The 22,982-nt window shown below is 38.0% G+C and overlaps 1 protein-coding gene across 2 annotated transcripts in view; it reads right to left on the bottom strand.

The window, feature by feature from the left end:
* Positions 1 to 1,642: 1,642 nt before the first annotated feature.
* kiaa0586 (KIAA0586 ortholog) overlaps positions 1,643 to 22,982 on the bottom strand; it is a 162,703-nt gene continuing 141,363 nt past the window's right edge. Inside the window, exons 31-33 of one of the 2 annotated variants that reach the window (XM_058991661.1) lie at positions 21,730 to 21,817; positions 5,511 to 5,576; positions 1,643 to 1,985 (exon numbers count right to left, since the gene is read on the bottom strand). In XM_058991661.1, the coding sequence (XP_058847644.1) occupies positions 1,840 to 1,985; positions 5,511 to 5,576; positions 21,730 to 21,817 (300 nt within the window). In that variant the 3' untranslated portion in view covers positions 1,643 to 1,839. The remainder of the gene's footprint in view (positions 1,986 to 5,510; positions 5,577 to 21,729; positions 21,818 to 22,982) is intronic. The other variant, XM_058991662.1, reaches the window with a different exon arrangement.

The following is a 22,982-nucleotide window of genomic DNA, read 5'->3' as shown; positions in this document are numbered from 1 at the left end:
GTGGAAACTATATTATTGATATGGTCATAGGTTAAAACAATGTGTCTGTTAAACAATACCAGTATTGGAACCTGAGAGAGAATAAAAGAATGCATCCGTATTCTTCTGAAGAATTTTAAGGGGTGGGGGGGGGGGGGGGGGGTGGTATTATCTATATGGCCCAGTAAAACTATACATTTTTACTGGACCCCACTGGAAGAAAACTTAATAGATTACAGCTGTGTACCATCTCTATACATCAGAAACCTTTAAAAGTCCCATGACCTCAATATGTTGGCCAATATAAGAACAACCAGCAAGTTGATCATGGTGGTTAGATTAGCTTGTGAATATGAAGTCAATACCTACAATGGTAGATATTTAGCTTTGACAGACTCACATAAAATGACGTGACATCATTTTTAATGCTTGCTGCTCCACAGCTGAGCCAAAGTTAGCCATCCCCACTTCTGTGTTCTGGGATTTCTTGACACTGGTTCCCAGATGTAACATATCCAGAGATTTGCTTAAGAAGGGTTAGCAGTGTGATTCTTTTTTGTCAGTTCTAAACAGAAGTGAACCCTCTAGAATCCATCGCCTAATATGAAGCTTCCTGTGCTTCCATGGGCCCCTGGTTCCACGGTAAAGGAGCTCTGAAAAGGAAAGTAAAACGCACAAACTAAGGATCCAAAAAGGCTTCCCACAACACTAAAGTTTCACTACAGACACTCATTTGTCCTGGTCTTTGTTATAACTATGTACTAAAGTGTTTACCTGAACCATTTAAACCTCAGTCCAGACTATAAGGTAGTTACTTATTTAACCTGTGGAGGTGAATGGCCCTCCATGGCTGACATGCATATCCAAACGACTCGCGAGCAGCTTTCAGATCAGTCATTTCTCTGTAGGACAAACTGTTCATCTGGAAAGGTCTGTTTCTGCTGAAGCTGCTCCAGGAGCATCTCTAATGTTTCCTGTTTATCATCACCCTTGCATGACTCCCATGTCCCTCCCTCCTCTATTCCCTTATCTGCAGAGCTGATCGCTGCGCTCAAATTCTTGCCAGAGCCATAAAAGCTGCCTTCTGCTCAAGCATTTTTGTTTAAATGCGGTACCCCTTATTTTGTTAAGCAATCGGTCATTATAATTATGTATTCAATTACAGGGTTGGTTATTGGGAGGACTGTTGCAGCACAGTCTGCTAGTTCTCTAGATCTCAACAACTTGCCCAGAAATTACTTGCTGACATAGATACAAACGGAATAACTCACTTACTAGCCAAGAGCGTCTGGCTTTAAGCAACCATCAGCCAAACTCCAATTTTACAATGTACATATAAATTAATACCAGCTGGAGTAGTGTTTTATAAAACAATAAGAGAAGTTCAGACAACACTAAGTAAAACACTGTGCTGACTATTACAGAATGCATATTGAGGAAAACAAACTTAAAAAGTAGCAATGCACAGGCCTTTCCCAGAGCACCACAGAAAAAACTGTATCAGGTCCACCACACTGTATCACTGTCTCTAGGGAAACGCATTCCCAGGTGAGGATAATAAACAGTGACTTGTTATTTCTGTGCAATGCAGGAAAGGCAATAAAACCGGCAGCAATATTTCCGTTTTACCATACTGTTGAAATATATTTCATACTTTCACCTCTATTCAAAACACTTTTTATTCCTCATACAAGACAAAATATACATCTATGTTCCAAACTAGAAAAAAAAAAACATCCCATTAACATATTAATCATGCTGTTATTCTAACATTAACAAAATATCACTCTCAATATAATTTCATTATTGGTATTAAACACAGTGCAACATGTCAGAGCTTTAAGGAGATGGGTGGATGAATCAGAATACGTCGGCCCCTGAAGTATCAGTGTCCCCTTCAAGCATGCTGATGCTTCCACTCTGGTCTTCCTCTTGCATAGAGGGCAGCATCACTGACATTTTTAAGGGAGCATGATTTGTTCTGGAGGAAGAGCCTGCTTCCATCCCTAAGAGAAAATAACACAAAAAGAATGCATTAGGACAAAATACTTTGTGATTTCTGCTAACCAAATCTCTGAAATGAAGCTTCAATTATAAGTGTAGTTTTTGTTGGCAACCTCTGGGAAATGTCCAGTGGATTTTTATGTTGTCTTCACAGTGCTAAACAACTAGGTAAAAGGTTGAATCATAGGCACCTTTGGATCAAGGCCTAGTTTGAAATGTGAGTTACGAGTGCTCAGGCAAGATTTCATCCTTGGTTAGATAGGGCTCACTGAGGAGTCACAGGAGAGGAGAATGGCTCTGTTCATCATTATTTATAGGTTTTTAGCATACCCTTGTCCTAATGCCCTATGGCTGGCAAACATTAAAGAGAGGGAAGGATGTGTGAAAATTTAAGCCAGAATCCAAAACAGTCTGAAATATGAGAAATGATTTAGTTATGAAAAAAAATGCTTTGAAGCAGAAAATATTAGTAAACAGCCATTGGCTAAAGTTAAGATAGCTATCAGAATCTCCTCTGTCTGGGTGGTTATGCTAAAAAAAATGCTTTACAATAAAACCTCTGAACACAACTGCCCCCCCCCCCCCCACCCCAGGAAAAAAAACCAAAAAAAACATTTTTTAATACTTTCCACAGTTACTGCTCCAATGGCAATGTCCCAACAGCTGCTTTAATTTTAAGCTTGCAAAGCCCTTCTGTCAGTTCCCCAGAGACAGCACTGACTTCAAGTGCATTGCCAAGTGTTTGAAGCTCGAGTGCAAAGGCAATGAATTCACTTTCTATCTGGGCCTTAACACAATTTCACAGCTGTAAGAAATTCCAAAGGCATCGCCAAAAGTATTGGATACACACACACACACACACACACCTTCACATACACATAGACATGTAACAATGGAACAAATCATAGCGTCTTCCCCTGTTAAACAAGGATCCTCACACATGGGTTTCCAGTTATTCCTGTAAGTGTAAGCTCTTATTTAAAAATGAACAGTTATGGCTTTGTCAACTAAAGAATAAACTACAAACTATGACCATGCTTTTATACAAAGGAGTCATACATTTTGTGTATATTCATGAAAACATGACTTATTCCCACACACAGGCATAATGCACATGAGATGTTATCAACTCAGACACTAATGCAAGTGTTCAATGATCTGTATGCACAGATTTGTACACAAACACACATATATATTCATATTGCATGTAAACCCTTATTGGCTAGCAGAGAAATCTAAAAGAGTAATTTAAGGAGTTATGAGAAAATGTCTTAAGTCTATTGCACTAAGCCATTTTTAGCAGAAGAGTATGCCATTCTCATTACTTATTAATGCTTTGCGGCCTGTCTTCCCAAAACCTACGTCAATCATCTTACAACGTCTAAAACAAAGTAGTTCAGGTTTTTAAACATACCCCTATCCCTTTTAAATAAGAAAATAACTGCCCCGTTCCAGAGCAGTAAGAAACAAAAGCACATGCTCTCTTTGTTGTAGGCTGCTTTACTACTTGCTGTTTCCTAGGCGACTAATTAATCGTTATGCATTTGTGCCAGTTGATATTATACAGACAGAGGGGAAATGCTAAATTAGATAAACCTTACAAAGACAATTCAGCACAAACATGTTGGTGCATTATGGGTCGCACGGTTAAAATGCACTGTGTGATGTAGGGTTTATAGAACAACCTTTATTAAGTTATTCGACTACCATATTGCATGACATTTCAGTTTCAATGTGTATTTTTATTACCTCATTTTGGTTTAGATATTTAATATGTTGCAGCTAAGTGTACTCGGTGCTATTGTCATTCATCTTATATGGCTTTTATTTATTTAATTAATTAATTAATTAATTAATTAATTAATTAATTATTTTTTTAAATGTAGTTGTTGGTTTTTTACCCCGGTTTTCTCCCCATTTTGGAATGCCCAATTATTATTTGTATCTCGGTTCACTGCTGCAACCCCCTGGCGACGGAAACAGATGCTGCAACACGTGTCCTCCAAAATGTGCTCCTGCCAAGCCGTCATTTTTCGCACTGCGGATCCATAGCAAGGCCACCAGACCTATGGTCCTGGAGGACAACACAGATCTGATGGCTCTACTGCAGAAACGCAGGTGCCCTACAGCCACAGGGGTCATTGGCAGGGGAATCCACGGTTCACCACGCACCAATCTAAGCCCTCCCTACCCGGGCGGCGCTCAGCCAATTGTGCGCTGCCCCCTCAGAACCCCCGGTCACGGTCGGCAGTGACATAGCCTGGATTCGAACCTGCGATCTTCAAGCTATACGGCACATCCAGCACTCCACGCGGAGCGCCTTTACTGGATGCGCCACTCGGGAGCCCTTTATATTACTTTTAAATACAGTACACTTAATTACAACAAAGGTTGTAATTTAATGAATCTCACTTTCAGTTTTCACGTTGTATCATGTTGATAGTTACAGCTTCAAGGCTTATAGCTGACCACAGCTGTATCTGAAGGAAACAGCAAGGGATGGGCAGAATGGCTCAGTGGTTTTGGCAATACAAACCTCATCATATCCTGTCCAATTTGCTCTCACCCTTTCAAGGGTCCATACTTCAACATGTTATTTATAGCTAGCCTTATGAAACTATTTTTCTGAGTCTCATATGATCAATGAAAAATAAAAAAAACAATGAAATAATCTCTGCAAATGAGTTTTAGTACACTTGTTACCAGCAGTTATCTTAGAGACAGCTTTGTGAAATTAAGCCATTTCCCTTTCATTTTCCACACAAGAGCACACACAAAAGAAGCCATGTGCTGCTGTGCAACCCAGTCATCCAGCAAGTTTACAGCTTCGTTTTAAAACAGAAAGGAAAAAACAACCCAACAATTTAAAGCAGGCAGATTTGCAAGCACCTGCAAAAACAAGATCTGTCAAAAAGTGAAAAAGGGCGAGTTCCCATTTTCCTGTCACCCTGAATCCAGCTGCTTGGCTTGGCAGCTCTATGGTTTTAGCACTCTCTCCTACACTCTCCTTACAAATGGAATTACCTCAAGAAGAGTGTTCTTTTGACAGCTCAGGAAAACACACCTGCAAATTCTCCAACGAAGAAGTGAATGACAGATTTTTATGGGAGGGATCTTTAAAATAGCAGCTGGCTTGTGTTTGCAAGACTGGTTGTGTCCGGGCATTATGCTATGGATCATGTTAAAAAACAAAACACATTCTACAAGGAAATCTGACAATGTTCTATGCTAGAAGGGAACAAGTGCCACTGTGGGTATATATGCTTTGGTCTGGAGGAAGATCCTGCTTTGGTATCTAGCTCCACAGCCAAGCCAGAGTTTGGATGGACATTGTGGATGGCTTTTCATTTAGTCAGATCAGGTGTTTGTGAATAAACTGAGAAGTTCTGTTAGCACAGTATTTAAACCTCAATAGATAAATAGATGTAAGAGTAAATAGTGAACCACGGGAGATGGCAGTTGTGTTTACCAATAAATAAACCCCAATAAGTTTTTATTAGCTGATTAGTAATGTTTCATATTCTTACCTGGGGAAAATGATGTGACATAATCTCCGGGCTCAACGCTGGTTCCATCTAGGTCATAAAAAGTTCCTAGAAAATATAAAATGGTAGGTATGACCACAAAATGAATAACCTACATGTCTGTGACAGGGTTGAATTCTTAATGTAAATAATGTCAATTCTATAATTATTGAATATAAAAAAAATGAATCCCTGGTTTCAAATCCAGGAGTGCCAGTGTGAAAGGCGCTCTATTTTCATGCTTACTACTTAACACAATTTTGCCTTGGGCATGCAGTGGTATGGCAAGTATGAGTATATATAATGGTAGCTTTAGGACAGATTTGTTAGGCTATCCAATAATTTTGTTTGAAAGAAAACATTTACAAGACTGCCTTACTTTAAAGCTTCTATTACATTTACCTGACTTTGACAGATAAATGTAATCCCTTTATTTTTTTACTTGTTTACACCATGGATCATGAGCACTGGATGTGCTGTTTATTGAACCATTGTCTTGCAAAGTAGTGAGTCATTTGCTTGAAAAGGAGGGAAACAAAAAGGAGAGTACTAATTGAAAGTGGAACACTTTTTTACCACCACACATGGCTTGTTCAAATGAATGGCGAGCATTGTTGAGTCAAACAAGGCTATGAAATAATCCACACAGCAGTGTGTCCACTTTTAAAATAAAAGGAGTACAGCTGTGTCAGTTTAACAACATCGAAGTAGGAGGGGATGGGTGGCTCGTTGGCTTTGCAATTGGCCATGAAGCCTTTGATCTCTCGGTTGCCAACTCTATTCCCATTAAGCTTTGGGGTAATTCAATGGCCTTTTCATTCACTGCTTGTTCAGTGACTGAATGAGATTAAGATGTTCGAGTGTTCTCTGCCCAGTTCACATAAGAAAGATGTCCACCTCATCAAACTCCCATCACAACTGTCAGTGACTCTTTCTCTAGCCCTTTTACAATGAGGTCAAGGATTGGATAAGCATTAGTGGCTAGCCTCTTATGGAAGAGAAAGATTGGTTCCTCAGTTGGTTCCTTGAAGCACATCTATCGGGGAAGTGAGAGAAAGATACACTAAAGACATCCATACCACACCTACTTTTATTCAATGTCACCAGACACATTTTAAAATAGTAATACATCTGCTTATTTTATTGGAAATTATGGCACTGGGCAGGGCTAGATTAAAGGACGTGGGAGCCCTATGCTAACCCATATTTTGGGGGCCCTATGCATATTATAGTGAATGGTGTTATTGGTATATTGGTTAATCTGGCTCTACGTTGGTGACAGAGAGTGTGAGTGGAGCATGGTTTTATTTTTCTTAAATACATGTTTGCGCAAAAAAATAAAAAAAGAAGGTGACAAATACAGATACTGTACAGTATGTTACTGTACAGTATTTTCCATCATGCCTGTGCATGGTAACCACTAATTTTCCAGTTTCAAACCAAAATTAGGCACGTTTATGTTTTGCAGACTTGAGAATTGCATTTAAAAAAAAAAAAAAAAAAAAAAAAAACGAATTGCACTTTATAATTCATTATGGAGGGAAAAATATATATTCTCCCGATTGTGGAGCTGCCATATAAAAATATGAGAAACGTCATCAGTGTGTCCATCTGTCTGCAGTTATTACATAGCCTATATTGTTCTTCTACAGTTCTATGGTTATGCCCCAATACAGCGCTGTGAACACAGTTTATATTTTCTGCACTCTTAAGGATAGTTCATACACTACAGGGTGGTCCGTCAGCCCCGTTGAGACTCACTCATAGGTGTTTGTGGGTTGCTTTGAGCTCCCTATGAGATATTCAGATACAAACAAACCCAGTATAAAGCTAATTTTGATATGAATCATATGCAAAGTTTGAAAGATGTGAGTGCACCGTACATGACATCGTAGGAACCTGTTAAAAACCTGTTAATTGCAAGATGATATTTCCTAACTTTTAATTTATTTTCAATTTATGCATTTTTTCAGTACCAATCAATAATAATGAGGAAGTGTCATCGAATTGAATTAGATATCTTATCTGAACACTTTTTTCTTTGCTGATCATAGCTGGGCATAAGGCTTGCTAAACTGTGTATGCCTTTATTGCCTTGTACCATACGACAGAAATCACATGTGAGTGATAATTAAATCTCACTGTTGTTAATGATCATTTTAATTAACATTCAAGCATCCGTGGGAACATAGAACACAAAATGATGCAATATGGATCACAGACATAAAAAAGCTTCAGTCCCAGGCAGCAAAATACAAAAGCATTAGCAAGTGCATAATAATATAACATCCATTGAGGTTAATGGGCCAGCGGTTTTGTTAATTTACCAGAAAGTCCAGCATCTAATATATACAATAGCCGCAGAATATATAGGTTAATCCGACACTGGCGCTGGGTTATGACATTTAACTACAGTACCATAACAGACAAAAGAGAAGACATTTACCGTTTCAAAAAATGACCAAATTTAAAACATTTTTTTATATAAATAGATCATCAAGTTTCTGCATTTGCAGAACAAAAATGGCAACACAATTCATCGACAATTATTTAATGAATGTGGGAAGTCTGTGCTATGAACGCTATGGAGTAAGGCTATTAAAAAGGGAATAGATGACTTCAAGAATGACCTCCCATCCCCCGGCTCTGGAAGATAAACACTGGCGAATCACAAAGATTAAAACGGCTTCCTAGACACCTTTTGGGGCAGAGCACATCACATCAGTTGCTGATGTCCTTAACATAAATGCAGGTCTTCAGTCTGGTAAGCACCTAGAAAGTTAACAAACAAGGGAATGTACAATAATGGAATTAATAAAAACTGTGAAAAAGATCAATTTGAACTTAGATTTCCAGTGGTGAATGGCTAGTACATTAACCCACTGCATCACTCACCCTGCATTTAATTTCCATTTTTGTGTTCGATACTATTTTTTTTCTGTTCAAAGGTCGTCTTTGTTAGCCATTTAGAAGCTAGTGCTCTCCCCTGCGAGACAGGAGATCATAGGTCCGAACACTGCCTGGGGATGACTGCTTTATCTTTCATCATGCTAGCACAGTATGCACAGCCTGCTATGAGGCTCCCTTTGAATGAGGAATGAAATGAAGCCCTGTCTGCTTTGTGTGTAAAAATGTAACTTCTCTTACCCCATAATGGGAGAAGGTTTTTTTTTTTGAGAATGTATTTGTGCTTGAAGGGTTTCTTTCCCAAACAGCAGTATACAGAAAACAAACGGATTCTCTAGTCACTGATCTATATGTCTGGTTGCTTTTCTTCAATGTAAAAATATAGGACCTCGACACACACTCGCACACAGAAAATTCTGCAGCCCCATTTATTTGGTGTCCATTCTAGTAAAAACAAACAAACAGGAATACAGTATTTTATAGCCAATAAACATATTCTGCTCAATACGAAAAGAATATTGCAGTAAAGAAAGTCCTGTTCTAAAAATGTATCTCAACTTCAATATAGCCAAATACCAGATTAGCAAGAAAAATGACAAGTAACTGCAAGTTTTTTTTTTTTTATTATGTGGCCATCCCATATTAGAGCACTCTGCAGAATGCAAGTTGCTTCAAATGGATCCCACAAGCATAACAGTGTTTTTAAGATGAAGCATTCAGTGTCACTTAACTTCATAAGGCTGTACAAACAATGTGAAAATGAACAGGAAGTAGTAATGAAAAATGAGAGACATAACTTGGGAAACAACTACAAAGGCAAAGAAGAAAAGAAAAAAAAACATAAGACTGTTGGGTGTAACTGATGAAACGATTCAAATGACATTATTACATTTCATGTGAGGGCTGCTTCCAGACTGAAGGGTGTAACGACTGCTGAACAGAAAAGGAATGGAAAACATTGTTGAGAAAACAAAACTTCAATATTTTGAATTCTTGCATCTTTCTAAAAATGGATTTCTGGTAAATGAAGTGACAAAGCCTAACATGCACTTATTTTCTGAAAACAATGTTGGTTCATAATTACATGATTTTTGCACTTTACTTGTACTTCAAAACCTGTTTGATAGACAACCATTTCAAAGTATGGGGATCAGTGGAATTAATTGCCAAAAAGCTGTCATTACTCATCCAGCAGTTCACATATTTCTCTCAGGAGTCTGAACATTTTAACAGTTTTGTACAGTAATTGTTTTTCAATTCCAATATACTTCTTCAACTGTGCAATTGGTAAACCTCTGGTTTTAAGCTGTCTCCACCCATTCGCTTTTACTTGACAAGGTCTCTTTAGAATGGATTTTTTTATTTATTTCACATACAATTTTATTTTTAGAAGAAAGCATGGCAACTGTCACGCCTGACTTGCTTAGCCTCACTTAAATCAAATCCATGTACAGTTTGGTCCACTGTGGCTATAACAAAAGTCTACATTGTTCCTGAAAAACATTAGTATCTGACCTCCTGAAGTCACTAACAGTGGATACGAAAATAAAAGGAGACAAAAGGAATCTGCAAACCAACAATATGTTGAAGCCTCAATAATTAAATTAAAGTGTGATAATCTTAGGGTTTGTATTTTCGTTAAATATTCTTGACTGTTCAAAGCATTTCTTTGTTGGTCTTCAGAAGGTAGTGTTTCCCTGTGGGCCAGAAGACCACATGCCTCAATGCTATCTGAGGATGAGCTGACCTATCTTCCATCCCCACAGCACAGTATGCTTCACATAGTTTTTTTATTTTGTAAAGATGCAAAGCAAACAAATTCACATTAATAAAGCCATTATTTGGCAGCATTACCATATTACTTCATGTGTGTGTGAATGTCTGGATGAGGGAGTGAAGCAATCATACTGATATAATCTAAGACCTAGTGTAATTAACTCTGGGAGTTTATGAAGCTTGGAAATGCCTGGCACACCAATCGTATGCAAATAGTAGAAGTGTTAAAAAAATAAGACTGTTCAGTTTCTCTGCTTGCTGGATTAACCTTCTTTGACAGGACATATGGCATGAAGGGTATAAACCATTACCAAATCGTCTATACAGTGAGACAGATCTATATACAGAGGGACGCAATAAATAACAATGAGACTTGGACCCCTGATCTATTTAGATTTAAAATAATAGTCAAGTTCATGGTTAAAAAGGCCAAAATGTGCCATGGGCAAGTTGCCTCCCTGGACCATCTGTAATATGAAAGAACATCTGTCCTGGGTCTTCTGGGACAAGGCATATTCCTGTTTTGGGTGGGGACGGGTCCATTTGTCTAAACGTTTCCTTCGGGTGTTCACTCATATACATAGATAACGGAAAAAATAAGCTGCTGTTATTTTAAAGTGAATAGAAGGAAAATAGAACTTTACTTTTTATAAAAGACAAGGTCATCTGGTTTTACAAGCTGGCAAAATCATGAATGATGTTTTAAAGCATTTATGGTGCTGACTGTCTATTACAGTTGTTTTATACTGGGCATGATGACAAGGTGGAGAGCCTTGAGGTTGCCCCTGTTGTGTAAGGAACTGTGGTTAGACTGAGCCTTATTGTTTCACTGGTCTGGCCAACACTATGTGCTGGTTGAGGTTGAATCTGGTCATGGTTGAAGCTGGAAGCTGCTGTGACAGCAGTAATAGTTTCAAGGTGCCCCCCCCCCCCCCCCCTCAAGCTCCAGGCAAACAGTACAACCTCAGCTTTGCTTTGATAATGCGGGGGAGCCTTTTACTGTCAGGATGCAGGAAAAGCAGCATTGCTTGGCTGTGAAAACAGTCTGATATGAACCAGATGAAGGTGGCCAGAAAGACAAAGAAAAACAATTGGCTCTTTCAAACAAAGTGGGCCCCGTGCCCTGGAGAATTCACCAAAGACAATAACAGCAGCACACCAAATTCCAATTCTGGCAAACAAAAAGCAGGCAAGTCACTCCAAACTGTAAACCTGTTACTGTCAGACTAAACTTTGGTGTTTTAACAACACAAAACATATGCTTCAAAAGCTGTAACAAAATAAACTGGTCGTCAATCTTTTTTTTTTTTTTAAACAGGGCACACATTATTTAAAACAGGAAGTGACCTTTGACCTTTGGTGATTACCGTGCAACATGTCTTCAAGTGGTCTGGGAACATGGGCCACATCACTTTCTATGCAGTTTAAACAAGCCGGATCGGGCTGACAATATTATAGCAGGCTAGATAACATGCTGCTCCCACACCCTGCTGTGAGATAACAGTATGATGATAAGATACAGTTAGGAGAGCAACTAGCCTATCAGTATCATCCTGTCAAACCACTAACATAGTTATGACCTTCATGGGGGATACAAATAGAAAAGCATGGATACACTAACCAAGCACACTGCAAAGAATAATACTGAACATGTAAAGCAAGTACAAACAAAAAACAAAGGCAAAGCAAATGAAGGTTGAAGAGACTTCTGCCCCAGCCCCACATCACTTAATTAATGAGGTTTGATGTGGTTCAAAGTAAGGGTCACAGAGAGGAGGTTAATTTGTTTATTTGAAGAGGTTATGCATAGTAGCCCTTTGGGCATGCATGCTTGTTTGAAAGATGCCCAATTGTCTCCATGCTAGGATGTAGAAGTAAAGCATTCCAGGTGAGAATTACCCAAACTATGCTAGATGTTCTTTTAAAAGCAGATAAGACTTTCTATTGCAGTATATCTATAAAAAAAAAAATGTGCAAAACCTGCCACCTCTCAAAATAAGCAGATGGAGTATATCTGGAGTAAAAAAAAAAAAAAGAAATGCGTGCCAACAGACAGCATACTGAACATATATATTTAAACATAATTTTAATTATTGTTTATTTATTTATCATTTTAAAAAATGTGCATCTGATGGAGAGGGTCTATTTTCCAGCCTCCTCCTAAACAAACAAATGAGGCTATGGTGAATGCAGCCATCACACGCCTCCCCTATAAGAAAAAAAAGAGAGCACTCTTCAGCTGTAATAGAGGCTACACTAAGGACCGATCTCAAACTTTGTTCCCATAAAAGGTAATGCACAGCGGACTGTGGTTTTGAGTAGTCAGTGCTAGCTGTGGGACAGGATGAAAAACAAGCTTGCAGAGTTGGCAGGTCTTCAAACACAGCTGCTCCTCGCTGTTCTGGCTTGTTGGACTTTGTATCAGGTTAACTATGGAAAATTTTAGTGCAGAGGTTCGGGCCTAAGTTAGAGTCCCTTTCAACACCAGCAGGAGGGGGAATCAATCATCTATATCATCCGAACTTTCAGCCATGTCCGCGAAGATTCAAAACTGGCAAGCAGTCAAAATAGTATCTAAAACATTGCAAAGGTAGTAAGGGTATACTGAAGTGCAGCCATTCAGATTCATGTTCATTTTTGCCATGAAACACATTTACATAAACACATATTCAGATGCAGTATCCCTGCAATGTATCCACTTTTTACAACAGTATCTTTTTGGAGGATCAAGCAACATGTTACACCTCCAGTAAGTGATTGTATAGAGCAGCACCTAAGAGAATATGGCTTAGGTATTGTCCAAGCCGAAACCAGTTAGACACCACCCAGTTTAATGTGAATATAATCTAATTCTTGGCACATGGACAAGGTAAAAGACAGCGGATATAGTATTTCACCATTAGCTGGCAAGTAGTGTCTATGGATGAACTCCCAGCTGCTTTAATTTCCTGTCTATGTGGATTTCTTCTATTATGAAGTTAAGCAAATGGAGGCAAACTCACCACACACAGTAGTCTATTACTTAAATAAAAAAACCGCAAATTATAATTCACTCAGCCAATACCCCCTCTCTCCACTTCAACCATATGCAAAGACGTGAAGATGGTTATCAAAGACAAGGTCAACTGTGGTTTGAACCTGCAGCCTTTAGGACATGTGGCACAGCTTGCTGAGAGCATCTTTCCACTGTAACAGGAGATGTTTTAATGACAGGCGCTTTCAAAGAACCACTGGAAAAACAATGACATTTGAGAATCCACCTTCAAATACCTGGTCTAATTCATTGATGCAGTCAGAATCTCTGGGCTCTACTGATCAAAGAGTGCAGTCCAGTTAAGAGGTACTTATCAGACGTACGTTAAAGGGAGGTGGGTTCAGAGGTTGTGTGACTACTGAGGTGTAAACCAAACATAAAACAAAGATTTAAGTTTCCTTTTAAACTGTAGAAGCATCTGTGTGCCTAACATATTGCACAGTAACGGACACATTTACAGTACACGACAGACCATCTCATTTGTGTTTTAAAAGACTGCTGATGAAAAGTAGCAATTTTGGCTTCCGAATGTCCTCATGCAAAGCATTACTTCACTATGGCCATTCTTGCAACCTGAAAACACAGCACAAAAATGTCTCATGATCCATGCTAATATATTCCTCAAATAATCTCTGTGCATTTCACTAGTTTCAATATCCAAATTTTATATATAATTTTCACATAGCCTCCTTTACCTTATAAAAGAGCATAACCAAAATCAGGAAACACTGTATTGGATTAACAATAACATATTTATGGTGCCATGTCCCAAATTTAGAGTTGCGATTGTTTACAACACTTTAAGAACTGCCACTGAGATCTGATATAAATGTTACAAAACAATGTATAAAAGGAGGCAACATCACTCATTAAAACAAAAACCCACACAGACAAGTGAGAGACACATAAAGTAATCTTCTCAAAGATACTGTAACATGAATTTACTTGAGGGTTTCAATAGAGCTTTATTATGTTGGTTTTGTGTTGTGCGCAATTGTAGTGCCAGTGCAGCTTCTGTCTCATGACAAAGGTTCGTCTGAGACACGGTTTTGCTTTCACTATAATGTACACAAGAGAAATCACATTTGCTATATCATGCTCTGTCTTGCAATCTGTTTTCACTTGAGCCATAGCCCAATAAAGTAGTTTTTATTTAACAACGATCAACACCTTGTACATCCGAACAATTTAGCAAAACAAAAGCATAAAGCTATGGTTGTACAACATTGCCACAATTTCTGTAATTAGTATCACAATGACTCATGTGAATAACTTCAAATTCCTGAAACTTATGGACCTTTGCAAGCAATTGATAAAGCCAACTGATAAAACCTGCTTACAGCTGTGATTTGTTGTGGGCTTCAGATTCCTCTTCTTGGGGAGGTATGACGTGGGAAAAGTGAGAGAAATGTGGAGTGTTTGTAAAAGTGTTGACACAAGTATAATCTCAGAAATTAAACATGGATTACTGCTGGTTTTATTCCTATCATATATACAGACGTGCTCAAATTTGTTGGTACCCCTCCACAAAAAACGAAGAATGCACAATTTTCTCTGAAATAACTTGAAACTGACAAAAGTAATTGGCATCCACCATTGTTTATTCCATATTTAATAGAAATCAGACTTTGCTTTTGATTTTTTATTCAACATAATATTGTAAATAATAAAACAAATGAAAATGGCAAGGACAAAAATGATGGGACCCCTAACCTAATATTTTGTTGCACAACCTTTAGAGGCAATCACTGCAATCAAACGTTTTCTGTAGCTCTCAATGAGACTTCTGCATCTGTTAACAGGTAGTTTGGCCCACTCTTCCTGAGCAAACTGCTCCAGCTGTCTCAGGTTTGATGGGTGCCTTCTCCAGACTGCAGGTTTCCATAGATGTTCGATAGGATTCAGATCAGGACTCATAGAAGGCCACTTCAGAATAGTCCAATGTTTTGTTCTTATCCATTCTTGGGTGCTTTTAGCTGTGTGTTTTGGGTCATTATCGTGTTGGAGGACCCATGACCTGCGACTGAGACAGAGCTTTCTGACACTGGGCAGTACGTTTCGCTCCAGAATGCCTTGATAGTCTTGAGATTTCATTGTGTCCTGCACAGATTCTAGGCACCCTGTGCCAGGCGCAGCAAAGCAGCCCCAAAACATAACCGAGCCTCCTCCATGTTTCACTGTAGGTATGGTGTTCTTTTCTTTGAAAGCTTCATTTTTTCGTCTGTGAACATAGAGCTGATGTGACTTGCCAAAAAGCACCAGTTTTGACTCATCTGTCCAAAGGACATTCTCCCAGAAGGATTTTGGCTTGTCAATATGCATTTTAGCAAATTCCAGTCTGGCTTTTTTATGTTTTTCTTTCAAAAGTGGAGTCCTCCTGGGTCTTCTTCCATGGAGCCAACTTTCGCTCAAGCGACGGATGGTGCGATCAGAAACTGATGTACCTTCACCTTTGAGTTCAGCTTGTATCTCTTTGGCAGTTATCCTTGGTTCTTTTTCTACCATTCGCACTATCCTTCTGTTCAATCTGGGGTCGATTTTCCTCTTGCGGCCGCACCCAGGGAGGTTGGCTACAGTTCCATGGACCTTAAACTTCTTAATAATATTTGCAACTGTTGTCACAGGAACATCAAGCTGCTTGGAGATGGTCTTGTAGCCTTTACCTTTAGCATGCTTGTCTATTATTTTCTTTCTGATCTCCTCAGACAACTCTCTCCTTTGCTTTCGCTGGTCCATGTTCAGTGTGGTGCACACAATGATACCAAACAGCACAGGGACTACTTTTCTCCATTTAAATAGGCAACAAATGTGTCCAGGCCATTTTAGAATATCTTTGTAGAAAAAGCAATAATTCCTCTCTTTTCAGAGCTTCTTTGCTTTATTCTATGACATACCAAAGACATGCAAGTATACATGATAAAATAGCTTTTCATTTCATCACTTTTCAGGAGGAATGAAGCATTATTTCAATGAGCTGTAAGGGTACCAACAAATTTGAGCACGTCTGTATTTAAATCCTTATAGTTTTTGTAACAAGCTTCCTAAAATTATTTTGTTTAATTACTTAATAAATATGCATCTGAACTTTATTGCAACTTTTAAACTGTATAATTGTAATTATGTTTGAAAGATATTTTTTCTAAGTATACTACTGACACTAAAGAGAAGCCTACACAACCATTTTATATATTAGCCATTGTCTGTACAGCAGCAAAAACATCTGTATACTGTATAATCTGATTTAGTCAGTTGATTCGCAAATTAGGACGATATTTCTGTAACTGTAGACACCAACAGCTCACCGAGCTCTGTATGTGAACCATTTTACATCACTCTATCAAAGTTCAGTGTTCAATGTATCCTTTAGAAAAAGCTTTCTCCCATGTCATGTTTGTTAACTGCAAGTTGAACATCTTTCCTGTCTGGAGTCTTCTAGTTGATAATTGATGAGCATAAGTGCACGAAGGAATTACATTTTAGTGTTTAAAGATGGGTTCTGAAATACTGAAAAATCCCAAAGCTCACAACTTTCAAAAAAGCATGTCCTCAATGAGCTACAAAGCCAGGGACTCCTTTCTTCCAAGAGCAGGTCATGATGCATACAAATGCTATCTGGCCAGCTTTGTCAACCTCCTCCTGGGGCCTGGAGCACAACCATGCTATTACTGTTAAAGCAGTGATAGGAGACTGATGCAGTGGCACGGGGGACTGTCACTGTGAAGCTTTCCAGTTTAATCGTCGTGTTGCATTAGTACATGGCCCTGGGACTTCCAGTACTCTATTACATTAGCCTTTAAGTTTCAATATTTTCTGTTCCATCACCTACACCTGTGTAGCATTCTCACTATGCATTGTGTCAATGCTTCCTTTTCCTGCCAGCTGGGGGTTCTGTTACTGCAGTGATCCTGTTGAGAAATGAAAGAGCTGTGTTCATGGGTCTTCCCTCTTGCCTAGTCACACAATCATGATTGAATTTCAGAAACTTGTTTCTCCTCTGATCAGCTCACAAACCTACAAATGTGTGGATATTGTTAATTGCAGAAGACAAATCTCAGGAACAGAATGCAGCCATTTATTTTAATGAAATGGTGCAAACAGAACTGTGCCTTTCTCAGCAGTGCAGGCAATATAATTGAAAACTAAAATGTCATCCATCATACAGACATGCGTAAATCAAAGTTGCTACCCAAGAAATTGATTCATTCCAGCTGATTATATCAATTATGTAGGGCTGTGAATTGAAAAAGTTTATGCAGTTTAAATATTACCATATTAAGATAAACAGCTGGTAGACAATGCTTCCAAAAGCCTATACAACAATTCTATATATTACCCAAAATATACAGTAAAAATATATATATTTACAGTAAGGTAAATCCATGGATTTTTAAAAAATAATATCCTTTAACAAACTAATAAAACCATACTAGTTTAGGTCATCATGCAGTTTCTACTTGGTTAGGAATGTACTATCTTTCCATAGCAGTCCTAGCCTTATCTTTCTTCCATTCTTTTATAGTTAAGATTGTCTACAGGGCTTATTATTCAGCAGAAACTAGTATAAAGATAACATAGTAAGTTCATTAGAAGAACACTGCCTAGACTAGAAATGCCCAGGTTTGCATCTTCAAGTAGCTTGTCTTTGATCATTCATTACTGTACCAATGCTATAGTTTGATAGCTTTAGGCTAATAATTCAACCCCTCGATTACAGCATTACAATTTCACAAACTGCCTCCTTTTGCAGGCCTTGTCTGTCTCTGGGCTTACAAGCAGAGTGATTTTGTTATGAGAAATCATTTAAAGTAAGACCACAAATTTGCTGTTTATCCATGTGTTTTCACTCCTGCTTTTAGCCCTTCTGTCTTCCCATCATGTAACCTGGTATCCATGGATACAGCGTACTAAGACCTTGAAAGATATAAAGAAGACTGATAGAAAACATGGGTTTATTGGGTTTTATGACCAATAGAAGAATTCAAATTTTGATTTTTTTTATATACACGTGTATATTTTCACTTACTATTAATCATTAAACATGTCCAATCTTTGAAATGCATTGGGCTTGGTTTCAACACCACAGTTTTACTGTTGGCTTTGAACTGATGTATAATTTGGCTGAGTTTTTTTTTTTTTACCACCAGATTTATAATTAATTATTGGAGCAAGATACTGGAAGACTACCCACTTTGTGAGTAAAGGCTGCCAGAAATAAAAAATAAAACAAAAAATAGGATGGTAGAATAGAAGGATCTATAGTCTGAAACGTCCTGACATAATTTATATATATATTTTTTTATAAATTATTCACATTTTTGTGTCCCTACATTATCTTTTTCTTTTTGATTTTGCTCCTTTTGGTACACAACAGTTTTCCTTTTTCAAATGAGATTTCATATATATATATATATATATATATATATATAATCTCACTATTCACTCTCCATCCGTATTCACTACAAAAAGACAGCTGTATTATAAACTGCAGCTGTGTGGAAGTGCTACTGCTTGGTGTCATCACTGAAAATAAATCATGATTCCTGCTGTAATTCATTGATAATTACAGGATATCTTAGAGATGGAAAGAAAATACAAAGCTCGCCAAGGGAAATGTCGTGGAAATATGATGTAAAAAATGATGACATATAATCTATAGTTAACTGGTCCCACCTAAGTCATAAAGGTGTTGTTTAAGTGAGAATATGAGACATTGCCTACAAAAAAAATAATAATTATGAGCATACCAAAAAACATAATTCTGAAAAATGAATCTTTTTTTCTATTTTGTTTCATGAACTATATGAAAGCTTGTAGATGACATTCAAAACATTCTCCTACTGAAGTGACATTCTACTAAAGCTAAAACCTTAAACAGAAATCATGTTTTAGTATAAAAACAAAATGTATTATGGGACATTATCGTTTTTTAAATCTGTGCATGTTCACCCAACCCAACAAGATCAGCATCTAAAACATAGAGTGATTAATAATTTGGCAGTGATTCTGGTTTCCAGGGACACAGAATTCTGCTTGGGAACAACTACTGCTACCCCAGGTTAACCCTTGAAAACAAAAGAATATTTTTTAAAATAATATACTTAACACATGTGAACAGCTGCCTCGAAGCTTGGCAGATTAAAAAAGGCACATAAAAAACAGCCCTTTTGTTACACCACTGACTCCATAATGTCTAGTGTAGTGTTTGTACACTGTAATTATTAGCAGGAGTCAGTCTACCAAAAAACAGGTTTAAGAACTGTGACACTGGAAAAAAGGCATACAAAAGGAACCCCTTCCAGGCTATAATAATGACCTAGATTTATTAAACAGTGACATATTATTTATAACATATGGAAAACTGTTCAAACCTAATTTTCTAAAAAATACTGGCTTTTGCATTACCTATCAGCTTGATGTTATTATGTACAGATGTATGTTAACATTTAATATTGCTCTGACTGCCACAGTGGGGCTCACCCACCACTGCCTGGTAGTGACACCTGCTGGAAGAGGTGGGAAAGGCAGGGCTGCCAGTCCCTCACATTCTCTGTCTATCAATGTCTGCTCCTGGGTCAATTATCAGTTTACTTTGATGTTGTTTATCTGCCCCAGGGGTCAACTGTCATCCCATTATATGAGGAAAATTACCCCCAAGCCAAGCCCTGAAAACTCGCATTATACTTATTTTGGTTTAACCAGTACTGTAAGTGAACATTATCCATGGATACAGACAAATTATGTTACACACAGACATACTTACTGTATTTACCTACAGAACAATCTAATCTTTAATGATTTTTTAAACATAAACTCTGTGTCCCGATACTGTCCTGATAGTACAGTGATGTTAACTAAAGCAGTTATAATATCTGGGACGTTATGGAACGAAGTGCAGAGAGTGCACTTAACTTTCTGATCTTTCACCTTTCAAACCAGAGTTGAAATCCAGTTTCAACTATAAAAAAGAATCTGTCAGTTTTGATGGTAAAACAGCCCATTGGTTCAGACAATCTTAGGTTTGTTCCGTATATCATGAGTTCACTCAGTCAGCCTGTATTTGTCTGTGTATAGCAGTTCATTTTGTATCACCTTTTTTTTTTTTTTTTTTTAACCACACCAGAAAACATACCAGTACTTGAAATTGCTCTGCAACATCTGCCTGGGACCTAATGGGAAGGATTCCAGCAAGCTTTTAAATGCCCCTTTATTAAAACACAAGTATCCAGAACAGAAATATAAGTACCGCATATTGAGCAGAACAGCGAAGCATTCAGCTTTGTATCATATTTGTTTAAGCTTAAGGAAGTCTCATTACTAGGGTGGCATGCTCAGGTTAGTTTTCCTTTGAGTTCTCCAACTTAAAAATCACCAGTCCCAGAAGTGAACACTAGTGCTACTGTTCAGAATTCTGGCTGCCTGGCTGACAACAGCTGTGTATCCTTAAGTTGTCTATTCATATAAATTGGTTGTCTCTTGCCTCAGAAAACTCAATTTGTCAAGCCTTACTCTAAACACACATGCACACCGCAATTAAATACATGTCCAAATGCACTCACAAACACTGCAATTACACACACACTTTCTTGATTAACACATACATACACATAAGCACAGTGTTTGTGGGCCTCTGTATTTACAGAAGCATTCTGTGACTGATTTACTGGGCTAAGAAGCAGATTTGAGAAATTGAAACCATACATTTCAGCAAAAATAATGTGTTTTCTTCAGCATAGCTGCATCTGTGATACATCCTATGTGCAAACAAATTTTATGAGTCTATATTGAATACTAATAAAAACAGCATGAGGAACAGGATGGGTCACATTTAAAATAAAGCTTGTCACAGTATTCTTAGTTAGGCAAGCTGGTGCAAGACGGGAGTTATTATGTATCCCTCACAAGTTCCCTGTACCAACTGGACTGCTGTTCAATGAAGATCTAGTTGTGATCGGCACCATAACTACATTCAGATGTGATGTAATCTGAATTCAAACCCTGGCTTCCACAGATGAAGGCTCATTGTACATTTCTTTATGCATTATAACAAGTGATCTTTACAGTTCCCCAGTAGGCTGGACTATCTCCTGCAGCCTCTGCCTATCACTATCAAGAACAGATGCTGGGTCTGCAGCCAAAAGATGGATCAAGGGTATGCATCTACTCAGGACTATTTTCTGTCCTCTACAGAGAACCTATATTTGACCCTGTCACTTAGGTGTTTCAAATCATAAATTAATCGTGTACTGACACTTGTCAACTAGCTGCTGAATCAGGCAAATATCTAAACACTGAATTCTGTAAGCTTGACGTGGATATACAAGCATAACATAGATCCAAGGTGTCCAGTGCTTTCAGCTTTGACTTACTGCTTTTGCAAGCCAGCGATAATTATACAGAACTGCTGATAACGTATTACAAGATCATATGATGAGGGCAGTCACAGACACAAACAAACGAAGACACACACACACACTCCCTTGTGCTTCATTAGAATTGTCAGCATACCTGTCTCCCTTGCGTCTTCGGTCACATTTTCATACGGTCTCACTTGTATAGGTGAAGCTCTGCGTTCATTTCTTGGAATTTCAAAAGCCTAGTGAAGTTATAACAGAGGGAGTAAGTACATTGCTTCCTTTACCTATGGATAGCTGCACAGCAATCACATTTCACATGTGTAAACCTTAGAGTTTTTTTATGTACTTAAGGAATTTGACTATAATCTATGCACAAATACTTTTATATAAATGCATAGCATGCTATTACCAAGACTGTACGAAAACTTGAAGTTTAACCTTATATATAAATAAGTAGTTTTTACTTGAGTACAGCTCAAGTAGTTTTTTTCCCCTTTGCCTCCAGCTAACTAAAACATACATTACCTCTAGTGTATATGTGTGTGTGTGTGTGTATATATATATACACACACACACACACACACACACAGCAGGCCCATTGTAGAGCTTTCTATTTATTTTTTTAAAAATGTGGAAACCTGACAGGAGAGATGGGGATGTGAAGCCTGAATTATTATTATTATTATTATTCATTTCTTAGCAGACACCCTTATCCAGGGCGACTTACAATTGTTACAAGATATCACATTATACATTATTTCACATTATACAGTTATCACATTATTTTTACATACAATTGCCCATTTATACAGTTGGGTTTTTACTGGAGCAATCTAGGTAAAGTACCTTGCTCAAGGGTACAACAGCAGTGTCCCCCACTGGGGATTGAACCCACAACCCTCCGGTCAAGAGTCCAGTGCCCAGTGCCCTAACCACTACTCCACACTGCTGAATGTTATATATATATCATTCAATAATTCCAGTTTCAACCCTGTGCTTGATTTAAACCACCTTATGGTCCAAACACCATTATAGTAGCGAGCTGAGCTACTGACCCAGCCTAGTTTAAACATTTCAGAAAGCAAACAGTCCAGCAAGGAATAACTATATGTAGCTAGTTAAATACATCACACACACATAATCGATGAATGGCTCTTATTTGTCAATACCACCAAACAGAGTGACCCCAAGTGTTCTGAGATCTATCACAAAGGAATGCAGGAAATACATCTTAATAGGGAATTAACTAATTAGAGGTTTGACAGGCTGAGATGTTCTACAGTGATGAATTTAGGATTGTCAGAAACTATAGGCCTTATCAGGATCCCATACTGGTTTGTTCATCTGGTAAAGTATACAACCCCAAATAGGCCACAACTGTGTTAAACAGCAGTTTGGTCTTTG

Source organism: Acipenser ruthenus, chromosome 18, assembly GCF_902713425.1.
Source record: "Acipenser ruthenus chromosome 18, fAciRut3.2 maternal haplotype, whole genome shotgun sequence".
NCBI lineage: Eukaryota > Metazoa > Chordata > Actinopteri > Acipenseriformes > Acipenseridae > Acipenser > Acipenser ruthenus.
The sequence above is the reverse complement of the archived record's forward strand: the minus strand, read 5'-3'. Positions and strand labels throughout refer to the sequence as shown.